The sequence below is a fragment of the Carassius carassius genome, chromosome 20, assembly GCF_963082965.1.
Source record: "Carassius carassius chromosome 20, fCarCar2.1, whole genome shotgun sequence".
Taxonomy (NCBI): Eukaryota; Metazoa; Chordata; class Actinopteri; order Cypriniformes; family Cyprinidae; genus Carassius; species Carassius carassius.
In genome coordinates this window covers 17,741,890-17,755,492 of record NC_081774.1, presented here as the reverse complement: position 1 = coordinate 17,755,492, position 13,603 = coordinate 17,741,890, and the positions used below count along the sequence as shown (strand labels likewise).

Sequence of the window (13,603 nt, the reverse complement as noted above, 5' to 3'; positions counted from 1 at the left end):
AGTTTTATTGGATCTTAGTGCTGCGTTTGACACAATTGACCACAACATTCTTTTGCATAGACTTGAACACTTTGTTGGCATCAGTGGAAGTGCATTAGCATGGTTTAAATCGTACTTATATGACCGCCATCAGTTCGTAGCAGTGAATGAAGTTGTATCCTATCGATCACAAGTGCAGTATGGAGTACCTCAAGGCTCAGTACTAGGGCCGCTACTCTTCACGCTTTATATGTTACCCTTGGGAGATATCATCAGGAAACATGGTGTTAGCTTTCACTGTTATGCTGATGATACTCAGCTCTATATTTCTTCGCAGCCCGGTGAAACACACCAATTTGAAAAACTAATGGATTGCATAGTCGATATAAAAATTCTTCGTCATCAGTTAGGAACCTAGGTGTGCTATTTGATCGCAATCTTTCCTTAGAAAGCCACGTTTCTAGCATTTGTAAAACTGCATTTTTCCATCTCAAAAATATATCTAAATTACGGCCTATGCTCTCAATGTCAAATGCAGAAATGTTAATCCATGCATTTATGACCTCAAGGTTAGATTATTGTAATGCTTTATTGGGTGGTTGTTCTGCACGCTTAGTAAACAAACTACAGCTAGTCCAAAATGCAGCAGCATGAGTTTTTACTAGAACCAGGAAGTATGACCATATTAGCCCGGTCCTGTCAACACTGCACTGGCTCCCTATCAAACATCGTATAGATTTTAAAATATTGCTTATTACTTATAAAGCCCTGAATGGTTTAGCACCTCAGTATTTGAATGAGCTCCTTTTACATTATAATCCTCTACGTCCGCTATGTTCTCAAAACTCAGGCAATTTGATAATACCTAGAATATCAAAATCACCTGCGGGTAGCAGATCCTTTTCCTATTTGGCGCCTAAACTCTGGAATAACCTACTTAACATTGTTCGGGAGGCAGACACACTCTTGCAGTTTAAATCTAGATTAAAGACCCATCTCTTTAACCTGGCATACACATAACATACTGTAGCTAAACCCCAGCCAGACAATGGTGAAGCTTACTGATATTTCAAAAAGTCTTTATTTTCTTAAACCTTTTTTCTCCTTGAAACACCGTAAGAGCTAGGACAGATAAATAACATAAAATTAGCTCTTACGAACTCAAACATAGCCAAAGGCCACATTCAACAATATATTGTATATTATATAACAATATATAACAACATTACAAATAGCCATTCATAAAAACCCTTTTATGACATTACCTCAGTCAGTATTAACAATGCTGAAAGGTTTATGTTAGCATAACTTCACATAACATAAGCGGATACACATTTAAAACACTTCAAGTCGAATAAATTATCCTACATATTAATGCAAACAAACATTAAACAAACCAAACACAATACCTTGTTCCCGTTCCAGCTAGGTGCTTAATTATACCCTCCTTTTCTTTAGTGTTTTCGACTTCAGAGTGTTTTAGTGCAACATGAGATTTTTTCTCCTTTCCTTCCGTGTGTGCGTCTCTCTAACAAGTCCCACCTTTCTAGATGCAAAATTAACGTTCCACTATGGAGACGGAAATAAAGGACTCGCCACATTAACAGAGGAGACTAATAAAATAAAGTTCGAAAGTAATTATTAATTTACTCTTTCTTTAGAGTTAGTTACACTCCCACCAATCATGAGTGAATAATGGAACGGTACACAGATTACATTAGGCACGAATGATTTTAACTGAAAATTGCCTTCCCTAAGCCGTATAAGAACAAAGACAACTTATGCCAAAGTTGGAAACTTAACTATAACTATGTAATATTATGCGCTATGGAGGGAAGGAGCAGATTTAGTTAGTCTCCAGCAGCAGAACAAGCTTCTGGACTGGGCGCTCAACTTCGGACACCTTGTGAAGACGCTCACCTTTCTTGCCAAGCTTACTGTCACCAAGCTGAATTTTAACTCTCCGTACAAGTCCATCTTTGTCAGTAGTGGTTTCTGAAACTCTACCCAATCTCCACTCATTCCTGTGCACATCCTCTCCTTTCATGATTACAATATCTCCTACTTGTAAATTTCTTCTTGGAGCATGCCAGCGTTGTCTGAGAGCAATGTTGGCAAGGTATTCCTTTCGCCATCGACTCCAGAACTGTTCTGCGAGATATTGAACATGTCTCCACCTTTTCTTGCCATACACATCTTCTCTGACGAATTCACCAGGAGGAGGCAAGGCTTGGACAGATTTCATCGTCAGAAGATGATTAGGGGTGAGTGGTTCGAGGCTATGGGGGTCACTGAGATTGTCAACAGTCAGAGGACGACTATTGACTATAGCCATAGCCTCATAGAAAAAGGCCCGTAGTGAAGCATCATTTAGTCTACCAGAGGAAAGGGCAAGAGTGGACCTTAGAACGCTTCTCACTGTCCTTATTTGTCTTTCCCACACTCCTCCGGCATGGCTAGAATGGGGTGCATTCATGCTGAAGTCGCACTGCTTTTCTGCAAGAAATACAGCCAGACGGTCTGCATCGACTTCCCTTAAAGCTTCTCTAAACTCATTTTTGGCTCCTACGAAGTTGCTTCCTTGATCAGACTTGATCTGACGAACAGCACCACGTATGGCGATGAAACATCGAAGGCCATTTATGAAGGCATTTGTCGACATGTCTTCAAGAACCTCAATATGAACAGCACGGGAACTAAGGCAAGTGAAAAGAAGACCGTACCTTTTGTTCTCTTTTCTTCCTTGTTTTGTAAGGAATGGCCCGAAGCAGTCCATGCCGCAGAAAGTGAAGGGAGGTGATGGCTCCAACCGTTCAGGGGGTAGATCGGCCATCCTTTGCTCTTCCATAGGTTTGCGTTGCCGTCTACAAGTGACACATTGACGAATGTAGGATGCAACTGCCCGGTTGATTCCTGTAATCCAGTAGCCGCTGCGCCTTATTTCATTAATGGTAAGACCTTTACCTTGATGTTTCATCTTCTCGTGGTGATAGGCAATAATCATCCTCGTGATGTGATGATCTTTGGGAATGATTGCAGGGTGCTTGATGAAGTTGGGAAGAGAGGAATTGCACAGCCTCCCTCCCACCCTGAGGACACCGTCGTCGTGGAGAAAAGCGTCAAGAGCATGTAACGGATTGTGATGTGGTAGAGGGATCCCTTTGCTCAGCAGTTTCAACTCTTCTTGATACACATTTTTCTGCAGATCTTTGATTAAGCAATGTTCTGCCTCTTCTCGTTCTGTTACAGTGGTGAGACTGTTTGATCTGTTCTTGCTTATACGCCTGAGAATGCGTGCAACTGCTCGCGTAGCTAGCGACCATGATGAGAACTTAGACAAGCGATCAACTAGGTTCACGCATTCAGTGGTTTTGGTACTGAGCGCTAGAACACTCCTGACCTCTGGATCTCCGACGGTTAACTCTGGTATTTCATCTGTAACCAGCTTTATTTCCTTGTTCCATAGGAACTTGGGCCCAGTGAGCCATGTGGATGACAAAAACTCACTGGCAGTTAAGCCCCGAGAAGCATGGTCAGCAGGATTCTCATTTGTTGGGACATATCGCCACTGTTGTGGGGCTGAGCTGAGCTGAATCTTCTGAACCCGGTTAGCCACAAACGTGTGAAATCGTCGTGCTTCGTTTCTTATATAACCTAAGACCACTTTAGAGTCGGTCCAGAAGAACTCCTCGGCATTAATACATCCCAATTCCTCCTTAAGCATGTTGCTTATCTTCACTGAAACAACTGCTGCTGTTAATTCTAATCTTGGGATGGTTGTGACCTTGGTTGGAGAGACACGTGATTTTCCTACAACTAAGGCACAATGAATATCACCCTCTTCGTTTTGGAGTCGCAGGTATGAGCACTGGCCATAACCCTTCATACTGGCATCAGAAAAGTGATGCAGCTCTGTCTTTGAGACCCTTCCAAATCCAGCAGGTGAGTAGGTACGGGATATGGTGAAATTATCTAAGTGGGCTAGATCACTTCTCCATTGTTCCCATTTTGGGCGAAGCTCGTCAGTGAGAGGATCGTCCCAGCCAGTACCCCGTCTGCACATCTCCTGAAGAATGATCTTCGCTCTGAGGACGACTGGCGCCACAAACCCAAGAGGATCGTACAGAGAAGCCACTGTAGATAAAATGCCGCGTCGAGTTGCAGGCTGTTCTTTGAGGCTGACGTTAAGCCTGAAGCAGTCAGACTCCACATCCCATTGAATCCCGAGAGCTCTCTCAAGTGGCAAATCATCAAATGCGAGATCCATATCCTTCACATTGGTTGCTCGTTCGGATTGTGGTATACTCTCTAATACCTTTCTGTCGTTAGACACAAACTTATGTAGACGGAGACCACCCATGGCACAGAGTTCACAAGCTTCCCTGGCAAGCTGAATAGCATCTTCAGTGTTTTCAACACTTGCGAGCCCATCATCTACATAAAAGTTCCTCATAACAAATCTCGAGCCTTGAGTGTATATGTCACGATTCTCCTTAGCTAGATGTTTCATCCCATAATTTGCACATCCTGGAGAGGAAGCTGCACCGAACAGATGCACTTTCATGCGAAACTCGCTGGGCTGTGAGTTTAAATCTCCTTGCTTCCACCAAAGAAAGCGCAGGAAGTTGCGATCAGCTTCGACCACGTGAAACTGATGGAACATCTTCTGAATGTCGCACATCAATGCAACGGGGTGCTGTCGGAAACGGATGAGAACTCCACTTAAGTTGTTCAACATGTCAGGCCCAGAGAGGAGGTGATCATTCAAGCTTGTTCCTTTGTATCTGGCAGAGCAATCGAACACTACACGAAGTTTATCTGGCTTCTTCGCATGGTGCACACCATGATGGGGAATGTACCATCTCTCGCCTTCACTCCCACCATCCTTGACCTGCTCAGCATCTCCGTTTCCGATGACCTCCTCCATGAACTCAACATAATGCTTCTTATACCTTTCATCCCGTTGCAATTTCCTTTTAAGGTGAAGGAGGCGTGTCATAGCTGAGCCTTTGTTGTCAGGCAAACTGGGTCTGGTTTTGAAGGGCAGAGGCATCTCATAATGGCCATGTATATTTTTCCTTATTCCCTCATCCAGTATGTTGAGGAATTTGATGTCGTCTTGTGACACAATTTTGCTGCCGTCACTGCCATCTTTGAAGTCAGACTCTAAAATGCGAATGACGTCAGTAGGAGTTATCGGAGGTAGCTCCTTAACTGTAATTCTGTGACACAAATGATGTGTGCTCAACGCATCATGGGTCTGTAGTGAGCGCCCTACAATACTCCATCCTAAATCCGTCCTTACAGCGTAGGGTTCCTCGTCTTCTCCTAAAAGGACTTGTCTTGGTGCCATAGCTCTTGAGCAGTTGTAGCCGATCAAAAGACCTACTACACAGTCCTTCAGTGGTTGGATTTCATCCACTATTTCTGCAAGATGACTCCATTGTTTAGCGGTCTCACAAGTGGGAATGTGAGAGCGGTTAACAGGTATGCAGTCCTTTGTATAGGCGACCGGAAGATCAACTTGAACTGCGGAACTATATCCTCTAACACGAAGTCCAGAAACACCTTCGCTTGTGAGCACTGTATCCTTACCACTCATAGTCGTCAACTTCAGTTTCACTGGATACTTGTCAGCATTAAGACCATCACTCACTTCTTGGTCAATAAACGTAGTGTCGCTTTGAGTGTCGAGTAGTGCATAGACAAGTTTCTCAGTCGTTGGATCATTTTTAGATGAAACCCAGACCGGTATCACCATTGATGTGTTGGATGAGCCTTCACCTGCTACACTGAGTGACGTTGCAGCAGCGCCTCGATTTGTCTCTGGTTCTGTTGTAGACCTTTCTCTTTTATAGTTGTCATCATGCAGGGCTGTAGGATGCTTTCCCTTACAGTGGTCACAAAAATGACGATGACGGCATTCTCTCACGCTGTGGCCGGATTTCAGGCATCCATAGCAGAGTTTCTTCTCCTTTATGTAGTTGCGTCGCTCAACCAACACCATCTCAGTGAACTTGGAGCATGCATGAAGCTGGTGTCTATTATCTTGACAAAGAATACATAAAATCTTAACCTTCCTCTGTTCTGACTTATGGTTCTCATTGTCAGTGACTGTTTGAGTGGTAAGAACACTAGCCTTGTTTTTCTTTACGTCTTTGAGATTTCTCTTCTCAGTGATAGAATCTGATAAACGAAGGGCATGAAAGGACGTAATGGGATTGCAGGCAATCTCAGCTTCGTTTGACGTGAATCTAGCAAACTCCTTGAAACTTGGAAATTCTTGATTTTCATTTAGGCTTTGCGTGACTTGTCGGTTCCAGCTTAAAGCTGCCCAGTCTGGTAATTTGTGAACCAGCTTCCGATTCTCCTCCCAGTCATTTAATATGTCGAGACCCTTGACATAAGGCATGGCATCTTGACAAGCATTTAGAAAATCTGAGAAGCGTCTCAGTCCTTCAGCATCCTTTGATGGAATTCTCGGCCAGTTGGTAAGCTTCTCTCTGAATGCTCTCTGAATGGTGAATGGCTGACCAAAGCGATGGTTCAGTTTGTCCCATGCGTCTTGGTATGCTTCATTGTCATTTCGGTAGAAGTTGCCATCTAAAACCTGCCGTGCTGGGCCACCAACGTATTTTTTCAGGTAATATAGTTTTTCAGCTGGTGTGATTGCCCTTTGATCAATGAGTGAGGTGAATGCTGACTTCCATTCAATAAATTGTATGGGATCGCCATTAAAGACAAATGGCTCAGGAACAGGAAGCCTATTTAAGGCTATGTTGTCTTGAAGGATCTGAGCGAGAGAGGAAATGTCTGTACAACGGGGCGATGCAACTTGAGAGAGGGGCACTGTAGTTACAGGCACATTCTTTGCTTCCATGTTCCTTTCCTTTTTAACATAGTTAGCATCCTTGTGTTCTGTCTCCTTTTCATAGATCCTCAACTTGGCTTGAGCTGCCCGTATCTCTTTCTCTGCCTGCAGTCGCTCCAACTCACGCCTTTGAACCTCTAGAGCCTTGCGTTGTTGTTCCTCTAACTCTCTTATGGATTCCTTTTGCCTTTCTTCCTCTAGCAGCATCTGATAATTTGCTTCTTTCACTGCTAGTTCAGCAGCAGCATCTGCACGTTTTGCTGTCATAACTGAAGTTATGGAGTAGTGGTCAGACTGGCTGTGACTTATAAAAGAAGCCGCGGATCCATAGACAGACTTTGCATAGTCATGGCGGAGCAGTTCATGAAGGCGTTGTCTTTCCTGCTGCTCATCAAACCCGCTTTCATCATCTATAGCTCTGCTGTAGGCAATGTTGATGATTTCTGTGGTCACCGATTCACACGTATCAACTCTTCTTCTTATGTCGGTGGAGGGTGTAGTGAGATTTCGAATTTCATAATAAATGTTCATTACATCTTCTTTATCTTTCTTAAGCTCTTCAATGAGAGGCCAGAGCTGACTCTCTGACATATAAGTCTTTAGCTGATCTCTTGCCTTCCGTGTGTGGAGCTTCCATAGCTCGTACATGACATACAGCCTTTTCTCTTTTTTCTTGGCCTCTTCATATTGATGTGCGCGCATCTTCTCTGTAGGATGGCGTGTGCGTTCAGAGCGTCTTGGACCTTCATGAGCATTGTCATCCTTGTTAAGCTTGCCTTGGAGATCAGTTAAACTTTGTTGTTTAGCTTCATTTGTTTCCTTCAGACACGGTCTCTCTGAAGAGTCTACCATTATGTCGGCTTCACCTTGTAAATCTTCATGCTGATAAACAGCCATCTGCTCCTCCACCTCTATCTCATTACCTGACTCTGACATTATCACCTAAAATTTTAAACTCTAACGGCAGAAGACCCCTTAGCAGATGTAATAAAGCCCTCGTTATGAACTGTAAGAACATAAAATATCAGAACATCAGTTTAAAGTGGTTAGCACATATGCATTTACATATAGACACTCAAATAACTGTAATAACTGACAGTGTAAATACCACAATAAACAAAGTTATCAAAGTTCTTAAATCCAAAATGCAAGAAATGAAAATGTGAAGACCTCAAAAAACACAGTTAATTAAGTGGATAAACGCAAAGTCCAAAAAATAAAATATAAAAAAATGTCTATGTGTCCTTAATTAGAAAGAGTCCATGTGGATGCACGCAGGCATGAGTGCAAATGTAACCACAGCTTTTTGTTGCTCTCGTTGCTGAGTCGGTAAGTATTAAATGTTCAGTCCAAGAAGCCGTTAATCCGTTGTTCGCCTTATTACTGTACTATAGACTGTATAATAGTGGGTTAATACTCACAGTCCTGCATCAATGTCCGTGAATGAGGTACTTGTACTTGACCATTTCACCGAATCTGTGAGACCGCTGTCCAACGTAGGTCAGGCGCGAGGCGTGAAGATGCAGCTTGATGCGTCCATGCTGACACGATGTAGCAGAAACTGTAACCGGCGCTTTGAAGATCCTCCGTGGCCCGTCGTAGACAACACGTCGTCAGTATCGATGCGGGTCAAGCTCTTACTGTAGCTAAACCCCAGCCAGACAATGGTGAAGCTTACTGATATTTCAAAAAGTCTTTATTTTCTTAAACCTTTTTTTCTCCTTGAAACACCGTAAGAGCTAGGACAGATAAATAACATAAAATTAGCTCTTACGAACTCAAACATAGCCAAAGGCCACATTCAACAATATATTGTATATTATATAACAATATATAACAACATTACAAATAGCCATTCATAAAAACCCTTTTATGACATTACCTCAGTCAGTATTAACAATGCTGAAAGGTTTATGTTAGCATAACTTCACATAACATAAGCGGATACACATTTAAACACTTCAAGTCGAATAAATTATCCTACATATTAATGCAAACAAACATTAAACAAACCAAACACAATACCTTGTTCCCGTTCCAGCTAGGTGCTTAATTATACCCTCCTTTTCTTTAGTGTTTTCGACTTCAGAGTGTTTTAGTGCAACATGAGATTTTTTCTCCTTTCCTTCCGTGTGTGCGTCTCTCTAACAAGTCCCACCTTTCTAGATGCAAAATTAACGTTCCACTATGGAGACGGAAATAAAGGACTCGCCACATTAACAGAGGAGACTAATAAAATAAAGTTCGAAAGTAATTATTAATTTACTCTTTCTTTAGAGTTAGTTACACATACTAATATGCTTTTATTATCCAAATCCGTTAAAGGATATTTAGGCTGCATTAATTAGGTAAACCGGAACCGGAAACACTTCCCATAACACCCTATGTACTTTCTACATCATTAGAAGAATGGCATCTACGCTAATATTTGTCTGTTTCTCTCTTGTTCCGAGGTCACCGTGGCCACCAGATTCAGTCTGTGTCCAGATCAGAGGGTCACTGCAGTCACCCGGATCCAGTACGTATCCAGACCAGATGCTGGATCAGCACCTAGAAAGGACCTCTACATCCCTGAAAGACAGCGGAGACCAGGACAACTAGAGCCCCAGATACAGATCCCCTGTAAAGACCTTGTCTCAGAGGAGCACCAGGACAAGACCACAGGAAACAGATGATTCTTCTGCACAATCTGACTTTGCTGCAACCTGGAATTGAACTACTGGTTTCGTCTGGTCAGAGGAGAACTGGCCCCCCAACTGAGCCTGGTTTCTCCCAAGGTTTTTTTCTCCATTCTGTCACTGATGGAGTTTCGGTTCCTTGCCGCTGTCGCCTCTGGCTTGCTTAGTTGGGGACACTTCATCTACAGCGATATCGTTGACTTGATTGCAAATAAATGCACCGACACTATTTAACTGAACAGAGATGACATAACAGAATCCAATGATGAACTGCCTTTAACAATCATTTTTGCATTATTGACACTGTTTTCCTAATGAATGTTAGCAATGTATTTTGTTTAAGGCGCTATATAAATAAAGGTGACTTTGACTTTGACCTGAATAGGACATTTTTATAGTTGTATGTATGAACTATCAATCAGAGGGCAGAAGGCATGTAGAGCAGGTTTTTCGTCAAGAGTTCTGACCTTGTTCATTTATAGGAAATTCATGTACTCTACAGTAAGGCTTTATAGGGTTAAATGTTCATCTGATGCCAACACAAAATGCCTTTACAGCCATGGGAAGGTTTTTTTCACAAGGAGCATTTCATCTTATAAAGGAAACAGCACAATTAAACTTATTTTTGTCATGGAAGGTTTTAAATAGGCCAGTTAAAAGGATGGGGACAAATTCCATAATGATGAGCAACAAGCTCTGCTACACACCAATGTACACACATTAACACACATGAAATAAAACTTCTGGATTAGGCAATTATTATGTGAATGAATAAAGATTAACTTTAAGATGACTAAGATGATTTAAGATGATTATTACGCCTGTTCCAATAGTGTGTCAAGTCAGAAAATAAGGAACATCGACCAAACACAACTTCCACATTTGATGTAAACAAAGAAAAAACAATCAACAAGTTACACGACAAGAAGAATCCTGATGCAAATTTAAATTCCTAATGAATGCATCCATTTAGTTGTTATTCAGATTCTGTCATTTACTCACGCTCATGTTGTTCCAGACCTATGAATTTGTATCTTCTGCTAAGAAGGTATTTTGAAGAATAATGGTAACCAAACAGTTGAGGTATAGCTATTGACTTCTACAGTAAGGGAAAAAAATACTACGGAGGTTGGTTACCAACATTCTTTAAAATGAAATTTTCTGTGTTCAGAAGAATAAAGATATTCATACAGGTTTGAAACTTGAGGGTGAGTAAGGATGATAGAATTTTCCTTTTTAAACTATCACTTTAAATTTGAATGGAATCCACAAAAGAAAGTTCAGAACGTCGCATAGAAGAAGACTGTGCGACTTGACTTGACTTGACAAAAGTTTTCTTTTTTTCTACACAAAAAAGTGGAGCAACCGATTAAGTTAATTAATCTAAATAGAAACAGCGGAAGACGTCAGAGTAAAAGAGAAACAGGAAAATGAAGGGGGAAAAGGCACCAGGAAACCATAAATTGTTTACACTCCATAGAAGATGATTTCACAAACACATGGAAGTGAACACGTCACATATTTGCTTCTGATGATGCGCTTACTGTAAACAGACGCTTTTAAGAAAACCCAAGTCTTGCACAATAAGCCTTTAAAAGTGCTCTTATGTTTGCACATGTCCAGGCAGAATGTTTTTTTTTACACAGAAAGCTCTCACCTGAGTTTGGTCCCGCTGCCGTGTATGTCTCCTCCTTGTCCTCTTCTTGCATTATCTCTCCATCATACTCTGGATTTGCTATAGGGGTGTCTCCCACCGGCACCACTGTGAAGTTTGTGGGCATTTTTTCCTCACACAATGTGCTCAGTGTTATATTCCTTGAGTCTTTTCTCTCTCTCTCTCTATCTATCTATCTCTATCTCTGTCTCTCTGTCTCACCACAAGTCTCTTGGGCTCGCCACAGTTCGAAGTTCTCTGACTTCTTCACAACTGTTGTTCAGACGCGGCAGCCCATGTGATCACTCTCAACCAAATAAGCAGCTGTACACAACTCCTCCCTCGAGGAGCGACGGGCTGTTTTGTCCTGCCACAGAGCTTTGAGCTGGTGCTTCCTGTTTCGTGTTAACTGCCCTTCTCGTTGTACCTGTGAATGCTGGGAGGGAGATGATTGTTTGCCGTGTCAGAGAGTCATCTGAGACTGGCCAAAGTGACGGGAACAAAAGGCTAAACACAATGTGGCATTCCTCAACCCCAGCCCTATTCCCTGCCCTACCCCCTTTATGACGTTCCTAAAAGGAAATGTGTGCTACAATCACTCCATTCAGGAACCATTAGGACTGGAGAGGAATTGAAGCTTAAAATAACTGCATCGCTCCTGTTTCTCTGGAAAGGCTATACTAAAACTGCATGAATGTTTGGTGGACACCATGTTTTTACACAGAACTCTTGAGTGTTGATTAGCATAATTCTTTAAAAAAATATGTATGCATTGGTTTTAAAAAAATAGGCCTAGAAAATGAGTTGCTGTTTTCTGCTTCAAGGGTGTGTGCACAAACATACCCTAACTGGACTGCCAATGACAACGCACTCGTTGGTCATGTGAAAGAGGCTGATAAGGTTCTCAACAGTGAACTATGCTGACTTCACAGGAACAACCTGCAGACCTGCATAGCAGCTTTTCAGTGGTGGAGAAATCTGCTGTTGTGGCTGCAAATCTTCTGTTGTGTGAGGTCCAAGCAAATAGATAAATTCTCACAAATTGGTAAATATGGAGAAAACAATAGCATTTTGGAAGTGGTGTAAATATGGAGAAAACAATAGCATTTTGGAAGTGGTGTTCACAACAGACGGCCTATATAATCTTTTCAATGAAAAATGAAAAAAAGTTGTTGTTTTTTTTGGCCATATGTGATTGACTGTCTGTCAACAATCCAGCAGGTGGCAGCCTATACAGTTTTCGAACAGACTGCATTTGGGCTCTTGCAGAAGTTAACAACTGAAGCATGGAATAAAAGCTACAGGTTAAATAAATAAAATATGTATGTTAAAAAAATATATATATATAATATACATATTGTTTTGAGAAATACACTTGTACCTCTATCTAAAAAGCTGAACTAAATATAAACTGGAGATGCTTTCTTTAATGCATACTAACAGCATTGTGAAGTTCATTATGTCCCTGTCCTATGTAGGGTATTATAAGCTGTGCATTGCACTTAGTCAGGCAACTTTACCTGCACTGTGATAAGATTTCAACAAGAGCTTTGGATGAGTTTTAATTGTGCTCAAAGTTTTCTTATCTAAAAGTGAATTATTCAAAGTAGTGGTCGACCGATATTGTTCTTTTGACAGCCGTTGCCGATATCTTGGAAAGCAGGGGGGCCAATATAAAGCCGATATATTTTTGTTATTTTTATTTTAATTAATATTTAAGAAATTTGAAATCTATTTGATAATGGATTAAAAAATAAATGTGTAAAATAAACATATACTTTAGATTACAAAGTATTTTCCACAAATAAACAAATATTTAATAAAAAATATAATTGAAAAGAAAGTAAACACTTTAACCAACAGGGCACTCAGTATTCTGGGAAGTTTGTGTGCATTGGGAATCATATTTTTCAAATAAATCCAGGGTAACATTCATTTACATACAGCACACGGAAGAAAATGACATGAATATGACATTCATGCATTCAATTCACACGGACAGACCGTCACACAGAGAACACGTGATCATGCTGAATACACACTTCACAAGATCTCACAGCTGGATTTGGCAAAGTTTGCAAGGTTTGTGAAATCAAATGTTGATTAGCCATTCAAAGATTTGTTTAAATGATAAATGTATATTTGCTTAATGCTGATGGCAAACGAGAAAATATTATAATGTTTGCCTTTCTGTTACTAACTAACACTGGGGAAGTCGTGGCCTAATGGTTAGAGAGTTGGACTCCCAATCGAAAGGTTGTGAGTTCGAGTCCCGGGCCGGCAGGAATTGTGGGTGGGGGGAGTGCATGTACAGTTCTCTCTCCACCTTCAATACCACGACTTAGGTGCCCTTGAGCAAGGCATCGAACCCCCAACTGCTCCCCGGGCGCCGCAGCATAAATGGCTGCCCACTGCTCCGGG

At 41.5% G+C, this 13,603-nt stretch overlaps 1 protein-coding gene across 4 annotated transcripts in view; it reads right to left on the bottom strand.

Annotated features, from left to right (window-relative positions):
* The window catches only part of LOC132096545 (solute carrier family 12 member 7-like), a 38,225-nt gene extending 26,648 nt beyond the window's left edge, over positions 1 to 11,577 (bottom strand). For 2 of the 4 annotated variants that reach the window (XM_059501974.1, XM_059501977.1), the window contains exon 1: positions 11,186 to 11,577. In XM_059501974.1, coding sequence (XP_059357957.1) covers positions 11,186 to 11,309 — 124 coding nt within the window. In that variant the 5' untranslated portion in view covers positions 11,310 to 11,577. The remainder of the gene's footprint in view (positions 1 to 11,185) is intronic. The other 2 variants (XM_059501973.1, XM_059501976.1) reach the window with 1 other exon arrangement.
* Between the last annotated feature and the right edge of the window lie 2,026 nt (positions 11,578 to 13,603).